Source organism: Ischnura elegans, chromosome 12, assembly GCF_921293095.1.
Source record: "Ischnura elegans chromosome 12, ioIscEleg1.1, whole genome shotgun sequence".
Lineage (NCBI taxonomy): Eukaryota > Metazoa > Arthropoda > Insecta > Odonata > Coenagrionidae > Ischnura > Ischnura elegans.
The window spans coordinates 79554101-79578979 of record NC_060257.1 but is presented as its reverse complement, the minus strand read 5'-3'; the positions used below and the strand labels follow the sequence as shown (position 1 = coordinate 79578979).

Genomic DNA, 24879 nt, shown 5'->3' with positions numbered 1-24879 from the left:
AATCTTCATTTGTTGAAATTAGTACATTTATAGGTGATACAGATATAAAGGTACACGGCAGGTCGCGCGGCGTAATTTGTACTCCACTGGTGACGGGTTCATCTTGCTGATCCAAAAAATTAGCTACAATACCTCGAACTTTGAAAACTCGCAATATAGGCAGTCAAAGTACATTGTAAGAATACACGAGACCATTATAGCCCAGAATGTACGTACAATGTCGAAATCCTTGGTTTTCAAAGATTGACGTATTTTATACGCCAGCGCGCCCGGTCCAGGGTTATCAACTTTTATTTCATCCTATTTGTTAGTTGAAATTATATTTCAGAATGGTTCTTTTAGCACTGCTACTGAGGTAAACTGGTTGGTACTGAGTACAAGGTACTGAGGTATGTACTGAGTAAGTTAACTCCCTTTGGAGTAATGTGAATTACAAGTGTTCGAGATATATGGCATTTTATATTCGCTTTGTGTTCTTATTAATTATGCCTATACGCATATTGTTGCTTGCCGCGAGCCTTTAATGCTATGTGCTCTTGCAAGAGTGGTTTTCATTTTTAATGTGGAAGTTGGTCAGTATAAGCAAAGAAAATATTAACATTTAAGCGCACACCAACCCTTGTAGTCATCGTATCTCTGCGTTTGTAATGACACTGCTAAAATACCTAAACGCCATAATGATGATAAAAAAATTGTCTCACGTCAATGATTGCTGCAATTATAATTAATGATAAACTTGATGCCGTATAATAACAAATGCCGGACAACAAAAAATAATGCCATGACGCAGTCTTGAACCTCGGTCCCTCGGGTGAAATCTATCCTCAGAGTCGTGCACGCTACCACTACCCCAACCGACCCATTGAGTCCAGGAGGACATTTTGGATTTATATATATAACTTGTAAAAGGTAACGCATGAAAATTAATTAATTACAGCCTAACTAACGCCCTAATTGAAAAAGATGCAGCAAGGTACGCGGTCTACCCTTGTTAGCCTTAACGTCTCGCATTTCTATGGAGCGTTGAACCTGTCCTCCTTATTCAAAAATTCAGTAACCATAAATACATCAAAGTTTGGTATACCATTTATAAATCGTTGGAATTTTCCTTCTCCCAACCAAGATTATCTTTTCTTGAACCCATCCTGGACAGCGAACCATTGCAACAACCAGCCAGCTCGGAAATAAGGCTAACATCCCATGATTCTAGTTGCGAAGGGCGAACGTTCCGGCCGGCGTGAATACATACGCAACGAATAAGTCTTGCAGCAAACGTCTGAAATAGGTTTATTAGTTTGACTCGGTTCTTACAAAAAAAGTTTTGGCATGATAAACGGCATTGTGTCAAAATATACCCAGCGAAAAATAAATGCCATCATGCACTTATTAAAGATTCAATGTGCTATTCGTACTACTCTTTCCAAACTTGAAGTTGACACGTAAATGAATATTAATATATTACGCAATGATGAAGTCGTTTACTCAAAAGAGAAGCATCCACATATATATTCTGAAGATATTTTATGACAGCAAAAAACGGATACCCTCAAATTCTGTAATTTTTCTATGCAATAATAGTGGTAGAACTAAACGGTGTAGAAGCTGCCTTCTGCTACTGCCTTGTGACGTCACGGCCAATATTCAACATGGACACCCGTTTTCGCGGCCTTTGAATTTTTCCATATTTCAGACGGTCATCTCGAATAAAGTATTCACTATTAGGATTTAAACTGTGGTTTTACGACATTATGTTATTCTGAACTCTAATTTAAAAAATGTGTTTGGTGCATTTGAAACACTAGTGCACTTCCCTATTAGTAATGAATAAGTCCTAAGAAGAGTAAGAGAGAAGCCTCATGAATACCTTAATAAGAAGACGGAACAACCTTATAGGCCGCATCTTGAAACATGATGGCCTGATGAAGACAACGGTCGAGGTGCAAGTGGATGGCAAGAAAGAAAAAGGAAGACCTCGAACAAAATATACGGAACAGTCAGAGAAGGAAATGAAAGGGAAGAAATACATGGGTTGAAAGGTTTAGCTGAAGGAATAATCGAGTCGAGAGCTGCGTCAAATCGATCTAAGGATTGTGGACCATTAATGATGGCATAGAAAATTCTATGTCTAAGAAAATTCTATACCATCCTAATAATCAGGATAGCTAAAGAAGACCTTAGTCAACATTTGATTGTTTTTCATTAAATACAAAGTGAAGAGGAAGTCTTAGGAAGAGTAGGAGAGAAGAGAAAATTTGAAAATGAGACGGAACAACCTTATAGGCCATATCTTGAGACATGATAATCTGATAAAGTCAATCTTTCAGTGACTAGTAGATGGCAAGAACGGAAGAGGAAGACCTTGAACAAAATATATGAGACACGTAAAGAATGTGAAAGAGAAGAAATACGTGGGTGTGAAAATATTAGCTGATAAAAGAATTGATTGGAGACCTACGTCAAACCAATCTTAGGATTGTTGACCAGTAATGATGATGATGATGATGATGGCAAGGTTGAAAATGTCATCGTATACCGGATGGACTTTATAAGTGTGGAAATATACAAGAGTTTTTCATAATGTTAAATATCAAAGATTATGAAATATGAAATTAAGTACCTTAAATTTTCGCAACGCATTTGTTTCCGAACTCCTTATAGGTGCGATAGGATTAACTGAGAGCAGAAATGACAAGGATATCTTAGTCAAACAAATCTCCGGAGTGTTGAAGGTTGATGATGGATGTCTGCTTTCTTTGAACAAAATACGCGTAAGGTATTTAGCTGGTCATGTGTCGTCGGAACCTCGTTAAGGGTCGCCATACAGGGAGACGCACGCCTTCTCGCATAGCAGCAAAAGGGTCTCCCGTGGAAAACGCGTGGATTAGGGTTCAGGGAGGGGAAAAGAAGGGTGCTGTTGAACCAGGAAGCACTGTGAGACGAAGTAGGGGAGGGAGGATTCCCCCTTACCCCCACCACGACCCCTCCCCTCACTCCCCCACCCACTCCAGTTGCAGTTTACGAAGGAGGGGGCCTCCAGTGTAAGCCCGTCAGTCAATCCAGGCGGACGTATCCACGGGAGAGCTCCACTTCGCCGAGAAAGAAACCCCGCGTGATCACCATACTTGTGCGAATGTTTCTGTGAAGGCCAGAGATTGCGGTAAGGCCTTGGCGAAGGCCCCTAGCCAATAGGCCATGGGGCCTTACGATGGACGACGGAGGTCGTCTCGGTGTCCTGATTTTGGGCATTGTGTCTGTGAAAGGGCCCAACCACCGCATAGTTCTCTGAAGATCTATCTTCTCGCGAGGATGCTATCGCATGGCGCCTATTCATATACAGGCGCCACCTGTCGGAATGACCTCGGGTGAACCGCGTGTCCGAGATGACCCCCAATCGATATAGTGATACTAACGGTGACCCCATGACCTCATTCGAGTGAAATATTCATTTGAATATTGATACAGGAGTGAGTGGCCCGTTGAGTACAGTTTGTTTTTTTGATAGGTCAAAGTTCAATTCCCTCCGAGTGAACTGTGGTCAGTGTCTCCCTCAACAGTCGGGCCGCGGTCACTCAGGGTCAAAGGCCGAAGTTCAGGGGTCACGCAGCGGGGGCGCTAGGGTCGAGGGATAGGCGCCACCAGGCACAATATGACATTCTCAGGATTCGATGCGAGGAGCATGTTTCCGGAGTGGTTTTTAGTGACCTAATTGATACCAGTGGATTACCCAGGGTCCTCCCAACAATTCCGTAACACCTGTAAACAAACTACAGACGAGGGTGCCTCTCTTAAGGGAAGTGCCGTCTCCAGGAGGAATGGATTACTGGAGAGGGAGACGAGATAGGACCAGGTTTTTCTGTAGCATCGGAAGACTTGAGTGACTCAAGTTTATTCGTGCCATAGCTCAAAAGGTTTTCGGTCAAAAGTAAATGCTTTCTCACGCCTAATTGCTGAGGATCATTCAACTTAAGTGCCATATATGATAATAAAACTTCGAACTGAGTTTTTAAAAACCATCCTGTACGGATTTTCCCGTTTCTAGACGTGAAATTTGACTTATTGACGGTAATTAATTATCTCCGGTGCCATTCATGATATAGAAACTCATGCAAGAGTAGAAAAACCTGTGCGATGCCGATTTTTTTCCGTTTTTTGAAGACTAAATCAACCTCGTGAGTGCGGTGATAACGGTGATCATAGCGTAAAAGATGAAGATATTGGCCTAAACTTGGTTTTAAGGGCAGAGAGCCGTTTTGTGTGACCGAGATATTTTATTTTCCATCTTCTGCATCGCAGGAGACATTCTCGAGTTTGAACCTGAGGAGAGACACGTGGTCTGAAGGAGGGCGCAGACTCGAAAAAAGTGAGCATCGAGTGAGCAAACAATCGTATGGAGGGCCGCGTGAGCTGTGCTGTGTGGAATTAGGTCCACGGGATCACATGGGACGGATCCTCGAAGACCCTGCCCGCCCCCCTGACCCTGGGTGGACCAAAGGTCGATCCTGAGGGGAGACGCAGCTATCCGTCACCATGGCAACGAAGGGTCAGCGCAGCTCCGCATTGTTGGTGCTGCTGCCGTTTCTGATTGTTGGTGCCGCGTGCCAGTCCGTGGTGCCCACTTGGCCGCCGGCGGGCGTCGAATTGCAGGCGCCGGGCGGCGCCAACGCGGCGCCATCGATCGGTGAGTGTGACCGTGAACACGTGCTTCGTAACCATGGTAACCGGAAGGGGTGGGGGGGAAGCATTAGCCGGGATTATTTGGGATAGAGGCACAGATTCGTCGATCAATCATTCTGCTGCCAAGATCAAATTGCATCGTGCCAATTACGTCATGTTGATTGCCATTAATTACCTAGTATTTATCGTCTGTAATGCGTACCTTGAATCTCTACGCACAAACTTGAGTAATTATAGTATTCAGCCACTAATTGCTTTAACATAACGTAAAACTTATAAGAGGGCGAAACAAGTAACTTCCCCAACAAATTCGGCCAATTGAATTACCAAGGTTTCGGTACATAGTGGCATTTTCAGGGTCAAAATAATGTTTTATTGGAAGGCCACAATTTCTTATAACTTTGAAAAGGGCAATCTTTTACTCACTGAGTATTTGGAAATATAGTACGTATCATGAGCGTAAATGAATTACTAATCTGAAAAAAAACTCCGGATCAATCAAGCAATAAATTACCTAATTTTGATCGTTGAAATAAAGATAGTTAAATTATTGAATCAACCGGCCCCGTAATTATTAACACAGTTCAGCATATCCTATTAGCACCCATTCCTCTCGCCCGACCGGTCTCATTAGTGATTTATAGTTCTCTTAATAATTACATTTTTATGAAATCACCTGGGTTGAGGAAGTAGACCCTGATCAATATTAATTTTTTTCTCATATTTGGTAATTTTACCTCATTATTTTCTCAGATTCGATTTTATATATTTAAGTTTCAGGCAAATGTCGACAATAGACCAAGTGCTTTCAAGGCAAACTTTCAACTTCCTCAATGTATCAACTCAAAACCACAATCAGAAGCACAAGGACTCGAGTTATCTCATGCTATATTTCAAGTGGACGAATGAATGAATCAAATACATCACCAATATGTGGTATTAAAATGCAACGATCGGGTGAATAATCACTGGGACTGTAATTTCACTTCAAGTACTCCGCCACCATAAAGATATCTACGCTAGGTAGAATATTTTAATTTCCTTTTTAAAATATAACTCTAAAACTGTGTTTTCGTCACTATCACACTCTTCAGAGTCGCAATCAGGCCATCCTTGCGCAACTGCGAGCAAGTGACGTCAACAACCAGTCGACGAATCACAGGTTTTTTCTCTTGCTGATATCCTCGGCATTTTAGGGATTTATTTTTAATTCAAAAATATATTAATGCATTCTACTGAATAAAACTGTTTATTCTTCATCTACTTCCTCTCCTCCTTACGTGGAAGAGATATTTATTTATTTTATTTTATTTTTATTTTTTTTTTTAATTATGCAAACACACATTTCGATTATTACCTCCTCGGCATTCATTCTCAGGCTATAAGCTTACGGAAGTTCTTAACATGAACACGCAGTCGGTAATCGAAACGTCGACGAAAATGGAATTACTCATCCGGTGGAAAACCCTTAAGTTCAAACAAATGTTTACAAAGGTCACCTATGTAAACGCTGAAAATTTCATAATGATTGCGTAAGTTTTAAGTGAGTTTTAAGTCACCAAATAATTAAAAATACAGTTGGCAGAGAGAGAGAGATTTGCGTCCTCTTTACTGTAACGAGATATACATACGAAAGAGTATACAGCTGCATCTTTCAACGAATCCATTAGCATAAAAGCGGGGCTCGAAGTGACGGGGAAGCATTCTACATTCTCAAGCAGAAGTTGTTATGAATGAATGAATGAGAGGGGAAGATGATGAATAACACTCTGAGCAGACACCACGCAGGCCAGAGCGAACACAAAAGCCAGCGGAGACAATTATGGGGAAGACCGCTGCGGTGTGCAGAGACGTATGGGAGTAGGGGGTTAACGGATTCGGGCAATTTGCGAAGCACCACGCTTTCTCGTCAGTAGTAGTCCGATAATGCTGTTTTATAAAAACCTAAAATTGCTCATAAATAGCATCAGCCAAAAACCAAAACTGTGTTCATCTACATCAACGAGGTACCGTGCAAGCCACCACCAAGGCGTGTGGCATGGGGTGATTCCTTTGACTTAACACATTTAAAGTGCAAGGGACACTATACGTCCCAAATTTTTTAAATTCTCTCATAATTAAATGAGAAAGTGTATGATTGTAAGAATTGGTTCTATTGAAGAATATGCTATTAGCTTCTAGTTTTCAATTTTTTGTGATATCCTTTGGAGATTTTAGTCTCCACCTTGTTAAGAACTATCACTTGAAATGATGTTTACGAAGTGGAAATTTGAGTGTATATAACAAATGAATGAGATAGTCAATTATAACAGGACTCTCGGTTTATCCTATATGTGTGCCTAGTCTGTGGAGTTATTACGAAAAACTCCGCATACTTATGTGCTTTAATATTCACAAAATTAGTGTTTTCATGTCATGGGACACACATTTCCATGTGGACCATGAGGGAACGAGAATAGGGAAGTATCCTTCCGACTTCGTTGATTGAGTTAGCACCACGGAGGAGGAGAAGAAAAACATCTCATCTTGAGCAATCCTTCGCTTACGTCAATCTTAGAAACATTCCCTTTCATCATATGCAGTAGATAATGAAGAATTCACCCTACTTGGTCACTAAGGAGAAAATTTAACATAATTAAAAAACTATTATTTAAAGAAGGCTGCGTACTCATGGATCCCGTCCGATGCACCTGCATAAATTTACTTTTAGGCTCTTACATAAGTTTCTTCAGAACTCGATAAAAATTTGAATTATTAGCCAATAGGGTAGTTGCCTTCATCAAAGAAAACGAAAGGCATTGGTTGCGAATCCTTACCCATCATTAGTGTATTCATAGTATACAAATTATTTGGTTATAGAAATCCCAGTTTCGACGAATGGCAATGGTCAATTTTAACCGCATTTGAAAAAGGCCAGATTGGCGTCCAAGCGATGTCACTCCACGTGACGTCACAGGGACCTAGTTTCTATACGATAGGAGTTTTACATCATCTGAGATTACCAATGCTTGCATGAGGCGCAGAGCTCAGGGAAACATGTCTTAATAATCACCTACTAAAACTGGCTAAGGTCGGAAAGTTTTCTTCGTTTGATAAGGTATTAATAAACCTTTTTTAAGCCAAGCGCTACCATTCAGCAAGGTATTCAGCTACCCGCTGGCAGCCTGCGACGTATCAGCGCTAAGCCTCGCCTCAAGGTCACCTCACCGGGCGGGAGGGGGAACCAGAAATACGACGTACGGAGATATTTCCCGGCATTCATACTTGAGCGTCGCGTTTTCGCGCGCTTGAAAATTTTCACTTTTCATTTAATCGCGAAAAATAGATATTGTCATTTAAAAATCTAAAAGCGTGAAATACGTACTCCAGGAGTAATAATCTTTCGATTAAGGCAATAAAAAAATAATAGGAAACCACCCTATTACTGCTCAAATAATGAGAATAAAAATACAGCCGGCACAATTTTATTTCCAAAAAAAATTTTTAAATAAACTGAAGCAAAAATTACACCACTCAAACAATGAGAACATACTGAAGCGAACAAGTGGAAGACAAAAATCTTCCACGTAAATTTAGAATTCACACTATAAAAATTAATATAATTTACCGACGTAAGCTCCTTCTGAGGTAATAATTTTTTTCTTTGCAAATGCTTTTCTTTGAAAATGGAATGGAGAAGAGTAATCTCTTATAGATGACGGCAGGGATTTCCAGAGATTACAGCTAGATATTATAAACGAATAGAGATAAGTGTTTTTCCGAGATGTATAACGTAGGAGCTGGAAAAGGTCAATGATATTGGTTTTAGAATCTAAGGCTGGTTCTGGTTTAAAAATCGAAAAAAATTAGCTCATTCATCATTCACTTACAGAGGGTGAAAATATATGAACCAAGTAAATATTTCCAACAATAAGAATTTCAAGATACGACATTGGTAAAAATCGTATTGGTAGCTCGTATGATCACCTTTACGAAGGTCCATTGCAAATCTAACGCAGGATTTTAAGGGCCGCTGAAGATAACCCTCTAATTCCATCGGAAGGTCGCCTTATACCGTCATCGTGATTGAAAAGGTTAAAAAAAATCTTTCCCAATTCGGCCATTAGCCGGGATATCATCGCAAAGAAGCATTGATTCCGCCGTCAATCATTGTGCTGCTAAGATCACATTAAATTGAGTCAATAATCAAACAATCTACTATTTACCATCTGAATGGAACAGCACAGATCCCACAGAAAAAAATAGAAATTACTATGATAAACAACTAATTGCTTTAATGTGATGCAAAACGAAAATTTCATTCTCTCGCAAGATTTACATACGATTAAACGAAAGATTTCGCCGATTTTTTTTGATTCGATGACGTCATCAGAGGTTTTGTTCCTTTGCTCGCTTAGGAGAAAATATTTACTGAAGATAAGATTCGCTCGCAAGATTGAAAAACAATATGAAGCTGCGCGAGGATGATACAAAACGCGGAGAGTGGCTGCGAAATAGGTATTGCCTCGGCATGGGTTCGTGACGTCATCAACTAATGTGCGAAAGGGTAAGGGAAGTAGATTTTTCTGCACGAATAGCTCTAGAAGCAGGTGACGGTCTGCTAAACGAAAATTTACGAGTTTCTTTAATTTTCGAAGTCTATCAAAACTACAGTTTAAAAGAAATGGACAACGATCCCATGAGGAACTTTTATTGAGCATCTAAGACAAAAGCATCACACAAAGAGAGCTAACTCCCAGCCAAAGAGAGGGAATAACTCAGGAAATGTTGACAAAAGGCGTTTCTATCCCATTGAAACTTCAAAGATTGCTCTACGCGGAGGAGGAGAGGACTTTCAGCAAAATAGTGATTTCTACCTATGCAATTTTCATGAAAACTTTGTGTTGTCTTTTTTCCAGTAAGTTATACCCAGGTTATAAACTTATAACGTGCATTCTTTCTCATTTAATTAATCAGAAAATTCATTAAAAATAGGCATAATTCCATTTTGGTCTCTGTCGATCCTTATTCATGCAAAAACAATACAATCCGAACCACTATATAAATTTGGCTATTAAGATGATAAACAATTTCTAGCATGTAAGAGGCAGATGTTGGTAAAAGTGCAACCTATGTACACTGTGATCTTCAACATGCTTGATGATTATCACTATTTGTAAGTAGGAAAATTCTGTTTCTTGGAGCATGGATCGTTAAAAAATTATATAAAATTCAAATTTTCCAATCTTTGGGTTAATTATTAAACCTTCATCAAGGCTTAAAATGAAAATGAATATAATCTTCTGAGCAAACATAATAAAGGGATATGACATTTTTTTACAATTATTTATAGCGTAATAAAAATATAATGATATTCAGTGGTAAATTAACAAAAAGAAAATTATAATTTTGATATGTAACTTTTCTAAAATATATTTTTTTACCTCAAACAAGCTAATACAAATTATGGTTACTTATCAGTTTTGGTTAATTGAATAATCATCGATTTTGCTTAAATTTACAATGCCCGATATTTTATTGCAACTATTTTTTGTTTTGGAAATGCATATCTTTTATTTAAATTATCTTTTCGATAAAATATTTTCCGTATCTAAAATTTTGTACCGTTTAAAGTAATAATGTGACACTTTTTTACATAATAAGACAGGTTGAGAGCGTGGGCTGAGTCAGGGACGGATGAAGCGTCAAATTTTGAGGGGAGGGGTCAAGATCCGGGTACGCGAAGTTTGGAATACCTCCCAGGAGGGAAGGTCGTTTTTACTGTAGGGAGTGCTACGCCCGACGATAAATGCAACTCACCCTTCTCTCAGCTTGAGACTTATGCGAGAACGAGAGAGGGAAAAATTTTCCATTGCCGGCCTCGAAGGCGATGGGATGAAGTCCTCGCCTGCCAAACAAGAGGTCGCGGGTTCGAGTCCTGCCAGGGTAGATTTCCCCTATCCAGGCCATGGTTGTTTGCGTACGTACAATTGTTAAATTTGCTGAATACCCAGATATAAAATGGCCGATATGAGATGTACAGGGTATCCCATTTATCTTGACCACCCGAAATAACGTTTTGTCCAGAAGCAAATTCAAAAATGTGTCAAGCAAATGTTCATTAGCCGTCAGGGGGACATTAATCAGGATGACTGCCTTTCTTGTAGCTTTGTTATTTACAAAGATATGAACAGCGGTATGTCTTTTTTAAATGGCACCCTATATTTTTTATTCCGCAATTCATTTCCTCTCCTAAACACTTATTCAAAAATGTTGCATAGTGGACCATGAACATAAACACAGTGTTATGAAAAATCACTGACTCACTAGCGCTTAGTGTAGGTTCGCGGGCATTGGAACTACTCCACCTGCTGACGTTGACGATGAACAAATGAAAACATAGTAAAATGCACACCAGTCATAAGAAACTCGTCCACAGTCAGTGGACGAGTTTCTTATGTTTTCATAACGTTGTGTTTATGTTAATGGTCCACTGTGCTACATTTTTGAATAATTCTTTAGGAGAGGAAATGAATTGCCGAATAAAAAATATAGGGTGCCATTTAAAAAAGATATACCGCTGTTCATATCTTTGTAAATAACAAAGCTACAAGAAAGGCAGTCATGCTGATTAATGTCCCCCTGACGGCTAATGAACATTTGCTTGACACATTTTTTAATTGCATCTGGACAAAAAGTTATTTCGGGTGGTTAAGATAAATGGGACACCCTGTATATGGTGGATTGGGAATGAAATAAAATAGAAAACATTGTTATCATGCAATTGCAATAAACACTCCCTTTACTTCTATACAAGGATTCAAAAACTATTAACCTAGTCAAATTAAAAACTTTACATAAATTTTGAAAAATCAAACATCACAATATTTAAAAAAAAATAGGATTTCACAACTCAAGTCATCAGTAAAAGGTACAATATTATGTGATCTTGCTAGCCATAGCATAAGCAATGGTTATGTTTTTGATTTTGACAACGCCGAAATTTTAGATCATGAGTTTAATATGAGAAAACGACTTTTCAAATAAATGGTTCACGTATCTAAATCAGTTAAAAGTTGTAATAAAAAAACAGACATTGAAAACCATAGCAAAATTTATTTCTATTTAATTAATCAAAATTAATGGTAACAAGGTTTGGTAATAGCTTATGACGTAATATCAATAAATATGTGCAAAGCTATGATATGTCAAAAATTTTTGTGTATTCTTTTCTTATAATTATTTTTAAATTATTTTATTGTAAAAAAAACTCTATCGTAACATATATTTATGTACAAATATTGTATCTCATTATATTTTATTGTGTTCTCATGTTTTCATTCATAGCCTTGATGATAGTTTGAAATAAACTGAAATGTTGGCTAACAACTTTTCTGCATCATACACATTTGGCCTATACCCCAAGAATTATTTTATCAATAAATAAATGAGGTCAAGATAAGAAGAAAAAGAATTTATAATAAATTTTGAAGGGGATCATGACCCCTTTGAACGCCCCTCTTGCAGTTTTTCATGAGGTTGAGTCCTCTTCACTGTTCTGGAGTAAGATGGTGTGGTATGGTATTTGGAGGACGGCTGAGGTCATTTGCGCCAAGAGGGTAGGGTATGGAAGGAAGGGTGGAGAGAAACCCGGAATCGGCATTAGCCTGCTCTTAACGAAAGGCGCCAAGGGAACCACGACTTAACGTCCCATTCGACGGACGGAGTGTTTCGCACAAAATGTCCTTCACACAACATTCAAGCAGGGATCGGGCAGTCTCTGAAAATTCTCTGCCACTGCCGAGATTTGAACCCGAGCCCGCCGGGTGGGAAGCCAACACTCTAGCCACCACATCAACCCGATCCCCTCTGGTGTAAGAGCGCAAAAGGAGAATATGTGCGGGTCACTCGAATATGTGCGAAGTAATGGGCAAAAACCGAAAGTGCAGGCGATCAACCCTCATCGCACACCCACTAAGCCACCCGGCAGCTGCCTCCCAACCCCCACCCCACACCCACTATAAGCCACGCGACCCTCCCACCTCTTCCGCCTCTCCACCTGCTACTCCGTAGGGGAAACAGTTGCGCAGCGGCACCCGTCGCTATCCACGCTACCCACCCTCAAACCATCACACAACAATCCGCAAACTATCAAAAGGGTGGGTTTCTATTATTTTATTACCTAAATCGAAAGATTATTACTCCTGGAGTACGCATTTCACGCTTTTTTATTTTTAAATGACGATATCTATTTTTAGCGATTAAATGAAAAGTGAAAATTTTCAAGCGCGCGAAAACGCGACGGCTAAGTATGAATGCCGGGAAAACCCCGTGTGACGTCACTCTTGTTCCCGCTGTCGCCGTGTGAGGTGACCTTGGGGCGAGGCTTTGAGCGCTGATACGATGCAGGCTGGCAGCAGGTAGCAGAGTACCCTGCTCGCAGATAGCGCTTGCCTTAAATAAGGGTTATTAATACCTTATCAAACGAAGAAAACTTTCCGACCATAGGCAGTTTTAATAGGTGATTATTAAGACATGTTTCTCTAAGCTCAACGCCTCATGCATGCATTGGTAATCTCAGACGATGTAAAACTCCTATCTACTCGTACAGAAACTAGTCTTCCAAGTAGTCCAACTAGTAACCAATCTGGCCTTTTTCAAATGCGGTTAAAATAGACCATTGCCATTCGTCTGAACTGGGATTTTTTAAACCAAATAATTTGTATATTATGAATACACTAATGGTGGGTAAATAATCGCAATCGATGTCTTTCGTTTTCTTTGATGAAGGAAACTACCCTATTCAAGCATACCATCAATTTTTAATCGGGTCCGACCTTTTGATCAGGTCCATTATCTGTATCGGTTTCCATATTATGGTCCCGATATTAGCTATCGCCACCGCTAACGATGGATACTAAAAAAGTTATAATAATCCGATACTGAATGTTCAGTATCCACCAGAGCTAAATGAAGGTTTTCCTGTATCGTGATGATTAATGGGTAGCATACTATTTTGCTTTATTGCTAGCATCCTAGATATTATGCTACGGTTATTCATGCCAGAAATCGAGATATTTCTAAAGGAAGTAGAAAATTAATTGAATTCTATCAGGTCGTATAACTCTCCAGGCCCTGAAGAAAGAGACTAAGCTACGAAAATAGCTGTATTGAGTGGAGAAAAATTTTTTCACAAAATTTTGTCCTTGGATAGCCGATGCCAATAGGAACCATAATAACTAGGGATGGTCGGATCGGATACCTCGAATCCAAATATCCGCGGATATTGCCCTGCATCGGATACATCGGATCGAAAGTCGCGGAAGACATCGGATCTGGATCCGAAATTTTGAAAAATAGCTTCAGTGAATGCAAGCCATAATGGTGGAAATAGTTCCGATTCTCTCTTCGAATGCGCCGTCGCATGCGATTCTTGTCCTACTCATGAACCGTTTTGTTTGAATGCTCTCGCAGAGGTTACGCAGGAGAATTTCAGCCGTGGAAAATAAAAAAGGCAAAATACGACTGGCACATAGTGTGACTCTTCCCAAGAGATGGAACAATCATCGGGCGAATATCAGCGTCAGGAATTTGAAAATGCATTGGAATCCGAAAATATCCGATCCGAAAGATCCGGCTCCGAAAATTCAAGGATCCGATCCGAATCCGGATCCGAAAAAAAATCCCGGACCCGTCCATCGCGAAAAATAACTAATGATTTGAGATGCGTGAAAATCGCAAATGCGATAAATGTGAAATAGATGCGATGTGCGCAAATAAATGCGACATAGATGCGATGATTAGACTTTTGTGATATTTTTACGAAAATTTGCCTTTTTCACGGCAAAATTCGTACATTTTGCGCCGAGCACAGTTTAAATGCTAACCGCCGACACTCACCGCTTAAAGCATGTGAGCGACTGGCCAGCTGCTAGTTGGCTGGGACTCTACGAGGCCGCGAACTACAAGTGGGCGCGGGCAAGCTACACCTCCGCCACTATATGTCTCATTCCTTATTTTGTTAATGTTCTGCAACATATTTATTTTAAATATCCTGTATTTTGTCGTAAAACTGTGTTTCACTACATTTTATCGTCATCTACCTCATTATGAAAATAAAAAATAGACGCTGCAAAATGCGATACACTGCTATTGAAAGTGCGATAAAATATAAATGAAAGTGCGTTTTTCACGTATCTCTACTAATGATGTTTAGATCGAAAACGCGCCATTTTTTTAACTACAGAACTTTTGAGCGAGGCGCTCCGATTGGCGGCAAGTTTGCTCTGTTGCCGGATGCTGTGGACAGCTCATGGCTTCGAATGCTCTGCCTGCCGGAGATTGCGATACATGCAAGGAATCCGGCAACAGGGCAAACTCGCGATCGATCGGGGCGCAAGTAAAAAACATTGTATTCCAGCAATATGGTACTTTATCTACATTTTAAATTCATGTTATTTCGATTACATCGCATTAAAATCCTTCCAAAACTTCATCAGCAGTTTAACTTCTAAGTTTTTCCAAGAAAAATGAGATTGGGCGTGTTTTTGGAAAATTGGTCGTGTTTGCTTCTCTGTATCTTAGCAACGAATGAGATGTATTAAAAATTACATATTGCTTCATGATCATCAATTATTTTTGAGCATATACCTACGTCAAGTTTCAAGTCTCTACCTCAAAAAACAATATTTTGGACTTTTTCCGATTTCGGACCACTGTGCGGTGGCAAGTTTTGCCTTTGCATGAACCTGGAAGCATTATTTATTGCTATGCGTAATATTTTTATGATTGTGTGGTGTGGTGATGTGGGGATTGTGTTGCACGCTTCGTATTGCTGATTGGTCACCCCCTGCCAAACACCCTAGAGGTGCTCGCAGGGTATTACGTAAGTTTAGATGTATTACTGGAAAAATTAAAGCCTCTAGGTATTTCGGTTCCCTTTATGTTCCCGACGAAAGATGCAGCTATTCTTCGATTCAGCCAGCCTTTGATGATGTCCTAATGCCAGCAAATCTCAGGCTCTGACGAGATACGTCTGATTCAAACGGTGGGGCGCTCTTCATTTGTTTGTATTTGTAATGCGCACGTAAAATAGGAACGCGTAAACTGAGAACGGCTTTTGACCTGACTTTACGACTGGATACCGTGTGATGTTCCGCAGTTTCATGGGTTAGTAATACCACTTCAACCGAATTCTCGCTTCCAGAACTTACTCCCGATTCCGGGGAAAGACTTTATTATAGTGAATAAGGGTGGGATCTCTCCAAGGAAAAACTCTATATAATTAATAAAATATGAAATCGGCAATCCCAAGGATTCAAGTAGACGAAGCGTACGAGCAGCAGAACTAGTTTCAGCAGCTTATTCCGAAAAAATAAAATCAAACCAACATCTCACTTCCTTTTTAATCATCCATTAGTGAAAGAATACTGCAGATATATTCACTAAAAGACTGCCAAGGATAAGAATAAAGAAGATGATAGGCCTTCAATATCTGTACAATAGAATGTAGGATGCTCTAATGTTTGATAACTTATGTCTTGTGCTTCTGTGGTACTTATTTCAAGCTGTAGTAACGTGATTATTACAGTTCAAAATAGGTATTTTCAGAGGAAGAGTGTTAAGATTTCCATGAAGCAAAATTTAACTTAAGTTTTAGTAGACCGGTTTCTTCATTCCATGGTTGAAGTTTTTCTTAGCTCAATTTGGAGTATTTTTTTACATTTTCACAGGTATAATCAATGGTTAATTCACATCGGCACAGATTTCGTGTTTTTCATGTTTATAAAAGTAACTTTATTGTTAAAATTTTGTTGTAACTTAAATATGAAGATTTTTAAAAATGGAGCAAATCAAAAGGTGCAATTCCCGTTTTGTGTAGAATTGGGTTCATCACACGACCAGAAGTTGTTTATTTATTCACACCATAGACCAAGTTAATATGTGCAAAACGGCAAAACAATCCCAAAAAAACAACGAAGGGACACGCGGACAGTGTAAGGTTTACTCTTGACTATAATGATGATCACAGGTCCATCAAAGAGACTAAATCAACAGTTTTTAAAAAAGAATGGTTTTTTTCTAGATTTCTCGGGTGGCACTAGATGTCAAAGGCTAATACTCCCTCGTCTACATTTTCTGCGTCATTTTTCTTGTTTCATCCCCATAACTATAACTTATCTAACAAAAGCATCTTGAGTGCGCGATGCTCCTGGAAGTCTGTCGGAGTGACAAATCTAGATTTTTACCACCGGTACTTGTCGAAATCAACGAAAGCTTATGAAGAGTCTGATCTAAAGTGTAGCGCTCTACGGTGAGGAAACGTGAACGCCGAGGAAAGAGGACGGGACACGACTAGAGGCATTCAAGGTGTGCGTGTGAAGGAGAATGGTTTTACCTTTATACGTTAACGACTATTTCATATCTGCAACTATGACTATTATTGAGTAAATTATGCAAAAAATACAAATTTGAGTGCTTCGACATCTAAATAAATCAAAACAGCTTCATCTGAATTTTTCGATCCGCTGAGTTCGAAATCTGTTTTTTTTTTGCTAAATCAATGACATTCACTACAATATTATCAAATTATTTAAAGTAATAGAAGTTGCTGATTTGGTTCCAACGGTTTAAAATCATATGTACTCAGTTGTTTTTATTATTTTTAATATAGGAACATGGAGTTGTTTAAATTATTTGCATTACATAAACAAAGACAGTCGAAGATATAGAAAAAATAATACCAAATTCGACTCTAGCGGCTCGGCGTTAGGTCATTCCGAAACACCTGTTTTAATATATTTTAATTTTTTTATCATTCAATTATTTCAATAATTTGAGAAAATTAAAGTAACTGTCAAATATTAAGCTAAAATAACTGCAAATTCGGCTACAGAGGATCAAAAACGCCATAAACAAACGTTTCAGACAAGGATTAAGTTAAGACAATCTGAGCAAGAAGATAAAAAAGAATCGAAAATTCAAGCTACTGTTGCAAATTTGGTACTTAAAGTAAGTATTAACTTTTCTCGTGCTCTCCATGAGTAAATTTCATCACTTACGGTCTTGTTATGAACAATCGAGTATAGGAAAAGTCATTTACGAATTGTCTGGCAATCCATTGTCGCCGTTACGGGATGTCTTTGTTGCGAACTGATCCGTTTACGACATGTCGTGATTACGAACTGTCCGTTTACGAGATGTCGTGTTTACGAACTGTCCATTTACTAGATGTCGGTTACAGAATAGCCGTTTACTGTTTGTTGTAATACCATAATGGGGTAGGTGAAGCAAACGGATAGGAGGAGTAACGACAAAATGATTAGTATGGTGGCCAATGGAGGAGAAACAGAGAAGACAGAAGGTTTGAATTAGGCACGTAGTAGCCCTAATAGTCTACTACGTACCAAATTTCCAGGATGACTAAACTATGCTAACCCTCTTACAATTAAACCAAAGTTTCGTCAGGCCTTGCAGGCAGATGCAGAACGATAAGCGTGGGTGCGTGTATATAGAAGGGAAGGGATACTCGTGGACAAACGGAGACTGTTTCAAATGTTTCGACCGCTCCACCGGAAGTGAAATCGATTTTTCCGGTCCGAGTGAGCGAAAGGGAAGGGGGGTTGCGATACGGGGGTGTTTGGGAGGGGGGCACACGCGTGTGGCTTGGACGCACGCCTATCGGATACGCACGCGTGCTCCCATATACATATATATTAACCCTCCGACGCCACTAAACTCTACGCAACTCGGCTGCCGCAATAAAAGAAAACTGCTGTGCCGCAGCTGCTCATTACAAAATGAGTTGGCGCCAAGTCGATGTTTGTATCGCGCTCATTTGCCTGCCATTGGATGGAGTGAACGTTTCGCTTGTGTTTTGTTTTCTGCTTCATTCCTTTGTTCCTCTACGCAAGAACAAATTCTTCAAAATGTGCGTTTTCTGCCTATTGAAACTTTGAATTTTTGATCATTCTTTCCAACGCGAATTGAGCTTTTGACATGTTTCCTTCTAAGCCCCCTACAATGTATGACTTGGTAATGTTTTTGAGATCACTCGCGTCTTAATGTTGAAATATTCTTCGTTCCTTTGCCTGGCCCGAGATCTCTTTAGGGGGGAATGGATGCCGAAATGCAGCCAATTAATTAATCGCTTCATGGCTGGGGAGGGAACGCGCCATGTGTTTACTTATCCCACCATCCCCTACTCTTAACCAGACACGGATATAGGGGGTCAGAGGGGCCAAATTTTATCAATATTTTTTTATTTTTGCTACATTAATAGTTTTTGTATCTTTAAAAGTCTATAATTGTTCATTTTCATCTCTTTTAAAGGATTAAAATAAATTTTAGGGGGTGGGGGTATTGACTCCTCACAAATTTTATCAAATAGCTATTACTTATTTTTATTATAATAGTTTTATAATTTTCTATCCTAAAAATTTCGAAAATTTGCTCGAATGCATATGTTTTTAAGAATAAAAAGAAGATTTAGGGGAGGGGGTGACGAGGGTAATGAACCCCCACCAAACTTTATCAGATATTTTAAATTTTTATTAGTTGTTGTTATGGTTGTAGTAAATAGTTGTTCTGTCATTAAATGTAGTTGTCCAATTTTATATGTTATTAAGTATAAAAATGAAATTTCAGGATCAAACACGTGTAATCAAAATAGATATTTAAAAAAATATCACTCGGGAGAACGATCCTCTCTCCCTGGGGGTATTGCATACTCCCTGTACACAGGACATGACCCCCCCCCCCCCCCAAATTTGATGCTGAATCCGCCGTTGCCCTCAACCCACCCATACATTTCAGCTCCAACATTCTGTTCATGCAGATGACACAAGACTTTTCGGGAATGATACAGGAGAACACATCCATTGTGAAAGGTGTTATGAGTTGATGAACTAGAAAGGTTGCCTAGTTTTCAAAATCAAGGGGATAAAACGAAGTCTTTTATCGTTGGACACAAACTATTTTAGCGCAAGTGAAATCTCAAAAAAATTACCTATTTTCTTTTGTAATTGCCGGTATTGTTCGTTCTAAGATGAAGCAACACATCTCAAACATCTATCCATGTAAACGAGTCGGTTACCTCAAAACGGAATCTCAATTCCAATGTGGTACCTACCTATGTTCCAAATCATACATGTATCTACTATTAATAATTGTGGAATAAACATTATAATTATGTGTTGATGAAGTCTTCTCGGGAAATCAGCCGGGTTAAGCTTGACATTGCTGCCAAAGCTTCAATGGCCTTCTCTGCCATCGTCTTCAGGGCGAATGTTAAGAATGTCATTCGCCCTGAAGACGATGGCAGAGAAGGCCATCGAAACCTTGGCAGCAATGTCAATCTTGACCCGGCTGATTTCCCGAGAAGACTCCATCAACAAGATTCGCCGGGAAAGTACCAGGTCCTTCATTATAATTATATTATTATTATTATTATTTCCAGGCACCGCCGAGGTCATCGACGAGGCAGGTTGCTGGGACACTGAGTTCCGCCTGACCTGCCGCCAACTGGACTCGACAATCGCCATCCTAGACGCCCGCTTCCTGCCCTCCACTGCGACTGAATACGAGGCCTTTACCACCACGGACGCCGATTCCACTTCTGCAGTTCCCACAGAGACTACCATCGCTACAGGAGAGAATGGGACTTTGACGTGCGCCGGGTTCTCGCCTCCGCCTGATTGGCTGCAGGAGTCGCCCTATGTGAGGACCTTCAGCCCCGATGGCTCGGCCATGCAAGACCCTTTGTCGGCCGCCGAAAACCAGTCATTCCCGTGGCCACTGACGCCAAACCCAGGACGGAAGCACTTCAGGCTGGCGCTGAACAGACGGTGAGTGGTACCAGTAGCGTAGCCAGGATTTTTTAATTGGGGGGGGGGGGGGTTTACCGGAGATTTCGGGGCTCTTCGGAAAATTTTATGATTTTTGATGCTGAAAACGTGATTTATAGGACTCAAAAGCAGTGTTTTTGTATGATTATTTATTATAATGAAGTATATAGCATTCATGAAATAAAGTAGTAAAGGCTCAATTGGGGTTTGTAACCCGGAACCCCCCCCCACGTTTGCTATGCCATTCATTGCCAGTTTTACCCCAGTCAAGAGACTACTATTAAAGTTAGCCCAAGAACATACCGATTGAGCGTTATATCTATTTCCGTTTCGCGCTCATTTTATTCGGCGGCGCCACTAGGCAGCTGTCTCTCGTTCGATGTGACTTTCGCCATTAATCGTAGTGGAATTTCGCCATTAATCGTTGTGGAAGTGGTCTCTTTTAGTTGGCAATCGTCTCGCATGCGTAAAAAGGTATGGTTTATATGATTTATTGGCGCAGTTACGTATGACTGCCATGTATTTGCTCGTGAAAAGTGGAGAAAGATGACTAGTAGCGCCGCGATTGGCGTTTTTCAAATATGATTTTAATGCGCGCGGATCGACAACAATTCTAGCGGCGAACTTCAGAATCCTCAAATGCATTATTCGTGACCCCAACAATCCAAAATCCAGGTAAGTGAGATGCCAACTGTTGGCGGAATTCAGAAGTATTAGGTCCTAGGATAAGAAGAAGATCCTAGGAGACCAAGAAATATCCTTAGGAAACCATGTTGAAAAATCATCGGCATTGTTGGGTATTTTCCTATTTCTCTTGTTATTTTGTTGGTATTCAAGTATCATAACATCGTAAGTGATATGTGGTGTGGATTTATATTTATGTGAAGTGCCTTTTAGTCGCCATATATTGCTACAATTCATTATTTACAGTGGCAGTGGTCTGTAGGTTTAAGGCGTTTAAGGTAACCAACGTATTACACTTTTTCTTTTATGCCCTGCTAAGAATAGTGCTTTCATGGGTATCACGCTTTTTTGGTCATTAGGAACCCTTTCCGCCGTGAGCTAAGAGCGGATATTTGAGCGATAATATTTTACTTCTTGAGCCTTCATTGCTATCTGTCGTTTCCCCTAGGCATCAGAATATCTCCTCAAAGTCAACAATAACCTTTCTTGATATTTTCTACTTTGTACATGTTCGCCTACATATACTGCTGCCTTCATCTTCTCCATCATCTTGGTCTTATTTTCTTCTTTCTTGAATGCTGCTGCTGGTTATGATAATTTTCTGCGAGGATTATGCATTTTGATGACCCCGAGTAACTTTCCGTCCTCGCTGCCGTGAATGACACCCGCCCTTTGCAGACGGGTCCCGTTCGATGAGTTTCCGAGACTCACTTGGTTGTACTTCTTGTTTTCAGGGAAGAGATAGTTGGTATGGTTTTTCCACTTCCATTCCAACAGTGTTTTTACTTGACAACATCACTTGGACTACCTTTCGACTGGCTTCTATCCTTCGACCTTTCTCGCATGGGTTGTCGTACCAATGTTACAATTCATCCCGCCAGTGCAGATCTAGGGGTTATAGGAACGCGCAAGCCTTTCCACCGCGACAAGCTTGCAGCCCAAGGTAAAGGATAATGTTCATACCCCAGCCAAATTAAAGCCTTGAAATTCCGAATTGGGCCATCTTGGGAAGGAGTTTTAGAAATACGCTCCAGTTTAATGCAAGGGAAATCAAGTAACATTTAATTCTCTTCTCAGTTCAAATAATACGGATGAGATGGCGGTTTGAGATATGATTGCCTTTCATCACATACAACAGTTTATAATCTTTGCCATGAAGGTTAAAAATTATAGGATGGCAGACTCAGCACTTCCCCGTGATACCTTCCGCAGCCTTCGAGCCTCTAGCGGCTCTCAGCCTCATTCGTTTAACATCTGCGTTTCGCATTCTGTACGTCCTTATCAGTTTTTGACGAATCGCGAAGCTTGTCTTTGTATTCCATTAAGCTCACGGATTAAGGATTTTTGCGCGGGATACCATACTCTCGCTGCATATTCAAGTTGTGGTCGGACGAGTGCGAAATAGCACATTTCTTTTACTTTCTCGTCTGAAAACCCTCCCACAATACGCTTGACGAATCCTAGCTTATAGTTCACGTATTAAGCCTTTCTGGGGCGGATCCCAAATGATCGCTGCATATTCAAGATTTTGCTATACGACTGCGAAATAGATGAAAGAACACGACCCAGATATTCTCGACATTCCAACCCTATCAAGCCACACCTGCCCTCCACCACAAGCCCTGGCATGCGTATGAGGTTTGTATCCCAGTGTGACTGCAACAGGTGGCGCCAAATCTCTCCACACGCGATTACCTGTCCCCAACCCATGAAGCCATCATCCTCAACAGATATCCGCGAATCCAATGGCGGTGGCACCATTACCGTCAGAGAGGAGCAAACCGGGTGGACACGGCCATAGGTATGCGTTTCGTGAAGACGAATGGTGGTCTTTTTTCATTAATTATACATCATCATCATCATTAGTCAACAATCCTAGGATTGGTTTGACGCAGCTCTCTATTAGACTCTCCTATCCGCTAGCCTTTTCATAGCGAAGTATTTCTTCTCTTTTACATACTTTGTAACCTGTCGTATGTAACTTATTCGGGGCCGTCCCTTGCCCTTATTACCGTCCATCTTCCTCCTATGGCTTTTTTCTTTAGACCATCATGCCTCATAGTGATAAGTTATCCCGTCTTCTCCTTGAGGTTTATAGAAGACTTCTCTTCTCCCACTCTTCTCAACATTTCCCCATGACTTACTCGGTCGATTCATGCCATGACCTCGATAATTGAAGTCTTACAGCTTGCAAAATATATTGATGTCAGCCAACAACCATTGAATGAAGCTACTAAATCGTTAAACTCCGATCGTGTGATTAATTATATGCTGTATAAATTATTGCTCGTCTGCAAGGATTTTCTATCAATGGGCTTGTATTCTAGACAGGTAAATTGAAAATGAAACCTCGTAAGACTAATTTTTCATCATGTCACCGTCCATGCCAGCTTCAAGGCTACGTCTAATGCAACATAATTTGCAAGTGTGTTTCGGGAAATGAAAAAATGTACCTAGTTGATGTCCCAGGATAGTCCCCGTGATTGCTCGCGCACCTACTGCAATTTAGATTAAAATCTAGTCTATAATAATTTCAGCCAAACGAAGTTTATAAGAACATATTATTTTGGAACACATAACATAAAATACTGACCACCTTACCAAGGCTTCGAATTTTGTCCGCCGAGACGCTTCGGTTGGATTCGCGAATAACAAACAGTTCGATGGATACAACGATCAGTGGCGCAGCTAGGATTTAAGGCTAGGGGGGGTTTCAGGCGCACCTAATACTGGGTTGTCTGGGGGCGTTGCATACCCGCCAGGGTGCGCGGGAGTTGCGGGGGCACTCCTTTAGAAAATTTTCAGGATAAATGGTTCAAAATGGTGAGTTTTACGGCCTTCTGAGGGATATTTTGTTAATCCTCACACTATTCTATAAGCAATAACAATCCAAGTAAGTAGAATAGTTTTAACTAAAAATTTCTTTGAGCTCTGGGGGGGTTTTTATCCCCCAAACCCCCCCCCCCCTCGCTGCGCCACTGACAACGATCATATTAGCATTTTAATCAACTTCCTCCGCAACTGATCCGACAGTCGCGGCGAAAAATTAATGTCCATTATCTCAGCCACAATATGGAAAAGGAGCATGGTTGCTTTTAGTTGATGTACATTTTGACATCCCAGGAAATAGCATGCACGGTTCGATTTCCCGTAAACATTTCGATTTTCTCCAATAACTCTCATTTGCATTTTGCACGTTGGACTCTGCACTCCCTAAACTGTGCATAAGTAGCCCAAACAAGTAGCAGTACAAGTAGCTGCGTGGTGAAGTCCAAACCCCCACCAGTGGCGCCGACTAAATGGGGCCTGAGGGGGCCCAAGCCCCCTCAAAAATTCATCATGGGTATGAAAAAAATGTGTCAGGCTTGTCTACTTTCACCGGAGTGCCTAGATATCGAGATTCGAGTTATCAAGATTCTAATGTTGATCATATGACTCTTCTAAAATCCTTAAGAAAACTTAAAACTTTCTACTTATAAAATTTCCCGGGGCAGGATCCCCGGTTTGGGCTCCCCCCCCCCCCCGCAATATTTTTTGTAAGTCTGCATCCCTGACCCCCTCTAAGTACCTTGTGAGGTCTATTAGGTGAATGAGGTTGTTTGTCTCTCCTAGAACCGTGGGCCTTCCAATGGCTTCTCCGCTAAATCTATTTGCATGCACCACCTTCCAAGTATCAGCTGTCTCGTGCACTCTATCA

The 24879-nt window shown here is 40.4% G+C and overlaps 1 protein-coding gene across 1 annotated transcript in view; it reads left to right on the top strand.

Annotated features, from left to right (window-relative positions):
• The first annotated feature begins 3055 nt into the window (after nt 1–3055).
• LOC124169071 overlaps nt 3056–24879 on the top strand; it is a 156241-nt gene continuing 134417 nt past the window's right edge. The window contains exons 1-2 of the mRNA XM_046547545.1: nt 3056–4678; nt 20111–20498. Of these exons, the coding sequence (XP_046403501.1) occupies nt 4528–4678; nt 20111–20498 (539 nt within the window). The 5' untranslated portion in view covers nt 3056–4527. The remainder of the gene's footprint in view (nt 4679–20110; nt 20499–24879) is intronic.